Source organism: Octodon degus, unplaced genomic scaffold (assembly GCF_000260255.1).
Source record: "Octodon degus isolate 3935 unplaced genomic scaffold, OctDeg1.0 scaffold00166, whole genome shotgun sequence".
Taxonomy (NCBI): Eukaryota; Metazoa; Chordata; class Mammalia; order Rodentia; family Octodontidae; genus Octodon; species Octodon degus.
The window spans coordinates 889,942-894,651 of NW_004524742.1; the positions used below are offsets into that span (position 1 = coordinate 889,942).

The 4,710-nt window shown below is 40.4% G+C and overlaps 1 protein-coding gene across 1 annotated transcript; it reads left to right on the forward strand.

The window, feature by feature from the left end:
* The first annotated feature begins 645 nt into the window (after nucleotides 1-645).
* Nucleotides 646-1,142, forward strand: LOC101568360 (60S ribosomal protein L12-like). The gene is made up of 2 exons (XM_012517346.1): nucleotides 646-768; nucleotides 855-1,142. The coding sequence occupies exons 1-2, from the start codon at nucleotides 646-648 to the stop codon at nucleotides 1,140-1,142; spliced, it is 411 nt and encodes a 136-aa protein (XP_012372800.1).
* The last annotated feature ends 3,568 nt before the right edge of the window (nucleotides 1,143-4,710 follow it).

Sequence of the window (4,710 nt, forward strand, 5' to 3'; positions counted from 1 at the left end):
TGAAGACAATACACAATGTATTAATTATTGCACCTATCCTGTTAACTTGTTTTGAAACTGTTTCATTTCTTTTTTATCTTTTTCTCTCTTTAAAATGAAAAAAAACTTAAAAATTTGAGTCCTTTGTAAGAGACTAGATATGCTTGAAGACATAATGTTAAGTGAAATGAATCAAACATGTATGCTCAAGTACCAAATGATTTCTCTCATACAAGGATACAAAATATGAAGTATAAAGCAAACTTAAGGGCCGGGGAGATGGCTCAGTGGAATAAGCGCTTCCCTGGCAAGCACAAGGGCCTGAGTTCAATCCCCGGTTCCGCAAAAAAAAAAAAAAAAAAAGCAAACAAAGACTGGGAAAGACAGGCATACAGACCTTTTGCAAATGGGAACAAGGAGCAAGAGACAGAGAAGGGAGATGGGAAAAAGGAGGGAAACCTAGAAAGAACTGAATATATACATATAACAACCACAGTACCTATAACGGATGTAATCACTCCCTATCTACAGAGGGGGAGGAAGAGTGTTAGGAAAGGGGGGTTAAAAAAATTAAGATGCTTTCTGCTTTCAGCTAGGAGGAGGCTAAGGTGCAACTTTCTTTGGTCATCCCGAATTCGGGTTCATCCGACACCAGCCACCTCCAGCATGCCGCCCAAGTTTGACCCCAACGAGATCAAAGTCGTGCACCTGAGGTGCACCAGTGGTGAAATCAGCACCACGTCTGCCCTGGCCCCCAAGGTCAGTCCCTTGGGTCTATCTCCAAAGAAAGTGGGGGATGACATCACCAAGGCAACTGGTGACTGGAAGGGCTGCAGTTTATGGTGAAACTGACCATTCAGAACAGACAGGCTCAGATTGAGGTGGCACCTTCTGCCTCTGCCCTGATCACTGAAGCTCTCAAGGAGCCGCCAAGAGACAGAAAGAAGCAGAAAAACATTAAACACAGCAGAAATATCGCTTTTGATGAGATTGCTAACATTGCCCAACAGATGAGGCTCCAGTCTTTAGCCAGAGAACAGTCCGGACCCTTTAAGGAGATCCTGGGGACCGCCCAGTCTGTGGGCTGCAACCTGGACAGCCGGCACCCTCATGACATCATAGATGACATCAACAGTGGTGTTGTCGAGTGCCCAGCTAGCTAAGGAGCATAAGAAAATACGTCAATTAAAGAGATGATCTGACAACCATCAATCAGCTTTCTTGAGGGACCTCATTCCTAGTGGGCTGGTTAGTGGGGCCATGGTGGCAGGGCCTACAAGGTGCCCTGGGTGACAAACTCGTAGGTAACATTCTGCTCTGTACGGGATAAATTTGGGAAAGAAACTGATGAACATTGCTTTTTTACAGACAAAAAATAAAAAATAAAGAGTTAAGATCAATTAAGCACATCTCTAAAGTGAATGCAAAATTATGTACCGCAAATATGTATTAATAAAAAAATTAAAGAACAAGCTGTGTTGTATGGGCCAACGCAGAATTCCATACATGGAATGCAAAAAGAGGTTACTACACATGGTCATAGCCATTCTTTGTAAAATAAAAAAATTAAAACCAGGAAAGTTTCATTCTATTAGTATTTTTAGTCAGCCCATTATATCTAAAATGTTGCTCCAACATATTATCAATATTTTAAATTTGTATTCTTTTAGGTCTGGAAACTGAAGTGTGTGTTTTTTGAATGTGAAACATTCAATCTTCCCACTAATCTACTCCACTACCCCAATATTTTAAATTATGAAGTGAAATGTTTTATAGTCCTTTTTGTCCTACAAAATCCAGCACATGATTTGCATTATGGCTTTCTGAATGCACAGAACTGTGTTGCAAGTATTCAGTAGCCACCTGTGTCTAGTGGCTGTCATAGCACAGCACATGTCTGCAACATGAATAGTTTGTATGACACGAGTTAGTGTGTAGAGAGTGCAGTTCTATTTGCTAGATTTGCCGGTGTGCCAATCCCTTCCCAGCTAGTCTCTGGTTCTTTGAAGAAGGGAACTAAAAGTTCTGTATCTGTGGGATACTGAACCCAAATACAGTTTCCTCATGGTCACTTTAGGTACATGTAGAAATCCTGGAAGGGGGGCCTGGAAGATAGCTCAGTGGAATAAACGCTGCCCTGGCAAGCTCAAGGTACAGAGTTCAATCTCTGGTTCCACAAAAAGAAAGAAAGAAAGAAATCCTGGAAGGAAAATGGAATAGACAACGTGATTTCTCTTTACTTGTGAGCCACTTTTATCCATCTCTGAATGCCGCTTGTCCCAGAAGATAAACTCTCAGACTATATAGAATAAAACCAGCTTCAGACTTGTATTAACAAAGCTCTTGTGGCACTGGAATGGAAAAAGCAAGTGGCAAAAAACAAGAGAGATGCTCATAGAAAAGCCATGCTTGTGGAGTAAGCAAGCAGATTCAGAAAGTTGCTTTCAGGGGACCGTGAGGGAAGCCATACCCAAAGCACACGGTATGCCATGTGCCACAGAACACTCAGGCCTTTTCACGAACCTTCAAAATGATAACAAAGTGAAGAATTTGTCACATTGCTAGCCTGAATATCTTTTTAAGCTTGATAAGAAGCAAGTCACCCTGAACAAATGTAAAACCTTTCAGACTTTATAAATCCAAATTGCAAGAATATTGTAGATTCAAGTAGAATCTGGAATTCCAAATATGGTTTTGCTTTTTAAAAGCATGTAAGAAAATGTAGCCTATAATATGGAAAATCTTCATGGTACAATGAAAGAAGCAGAAATGTTTAAAAGGTATGACTCATCCAGTGAATCACTAAATATTCTGGGAAAAGATATCATGGCATTTTATAGTTGTATTAGTTGTTCAAAGCTTTAAAATATATCCAGATTATCAGGCTAGCAGCAGGCAATGCTTTCCACATTATACTGCATTATTTGAAAATACACTTTGTCTTTTTTCTAAAAATTCACCAACGGCTCTTCTTATGTTGAAAATCTGCCTCCCAAACATATCTCACAAAATACATTCACAGACACAACCAAAGACAACATCAGGACTGCAGAATGTAGCCCAGCCTAGCATGCATGAGGCCCTGGTTTCAGTCCCCAACACTCTCATTGTGTGTGTGTGTGTGTGTGTGTGTGTGTGTGTGTATAATTACTTCTCAGAGAAGGTTGCTACTTCATTCTCTGATTTTTCAGCTTTCTTATCAAAAGATTAACAAAAGGCTTAAGAAAATTCCACTTGAAGGAAATTCAAGTCTTTCTGAATAAAGAGCCCTCTTCCTTCTCTGAATTCCTCAAATAATTTCTGTGTGGGCACAACCCTGGGGTTAATTGTAATATTCCACTCTCTATTGTTATTTTTCCACATACCTAATCCTAGCTCTATGCTACAATTATAAGTTTCTTAGAGCCATAAGCCGTGTCTTATTCATCTCCTGTGGCTCTCAGCAAAGCCTTCGATACAAAAACCATTCAATAAATGTGCTAGAAATCACGATGATTTTGACCATGATTTACAAGAACACTTTTCAATAGACCAATGACACGTTATAGAAATGTCAGCCTTTATGGGTACACAGTAACATTTTGATATTTCTGTCTCTTCCAATTCCATTCCTTGAGTATCTTTTTAAATAAAAGTGTTTAGTGTTTTCATTAGCATTTCATTCCAAAAACTCAAGTTGAATTTAAATTAAAACATAAACCTAAGAAGTCTAATTATAGTCTAGCTTCAAACAAAGCTTTTCCTCCCTTAGATATATTTTAAATGTTTTTAGTGTCTAACCATAGTTAATTTCAGCTTGCAAAAATGTACCTACTGTTAGGTGTCCCCCCCCCCGCCCGCCTCAATTTAATAATATCCTAAAACCTTTTGAATATTGGATTCATTTAGACCCGATTGCTACTCAACAGTTTCAGCTGAAGTACAGTGCATCAGATATACATTTAAACCAGAAGTCAAAGCTCTCAATAAATACGACAAAGAGACTTCGGAACAAGCAGGCTAGAAGCCCAAGGCGGAAGCTAGCGTGCAGCACCGTCTTCTGGCCTCCTGAGCAGCGTGTCCAGTGGAGGCAGCTGTAAGAAAACGAAGCATGTGACCCGCGGGCGCAGGGCACGCGTGTGGGCTCCCCGATGCCACCTCCAGAAGTGGCTCAAGAGTAAGAGGCCATTGATGAGAAGAAGGTTGGGGTTAACCGTGGCCTTGGAGCTCCCCCTGGAAAGTGAGGAACACTCAGTTTTGAGAGGTGCATTAACCTCTTCAGACCACTAGGGTTCAAAGTGTTCCATAAGGGGTAATTTATTAAATGGGTCCTAATTGCTCGGTAATGTACCTTCCAAAAGTCGTTTCTCTGTGCTGTGATTAGGCCTGGGACTTGCCAAGGCCTGTCATTCTCTCCATTCATAATGGAGCACCAGGATATGGGAAGCTGACCCACTGGACGGCTGGTGTCTCTAATCCGAGCTCGATCCCACCAACTGAGCCACGCAACCTTTCATTTAATCCTTCAGTGTATGAATACCGAGGCACAAAATTGATACTCCTTATTTCCGTGCCTTTCACTAAATATGCATGAGCATTTGGAATGAATATGGAGAACTGGGCTTGTTCTCTTTCTTTTTTATGCTTTTAGGAAAGATAGTCACCTTTTAAAGATTTCTGAACGTCCATTTCATTCAGTTCTTTCTTCATGGTATAAATATAATCAGTGCTTCTTTGTTTGCTTTTAACCAT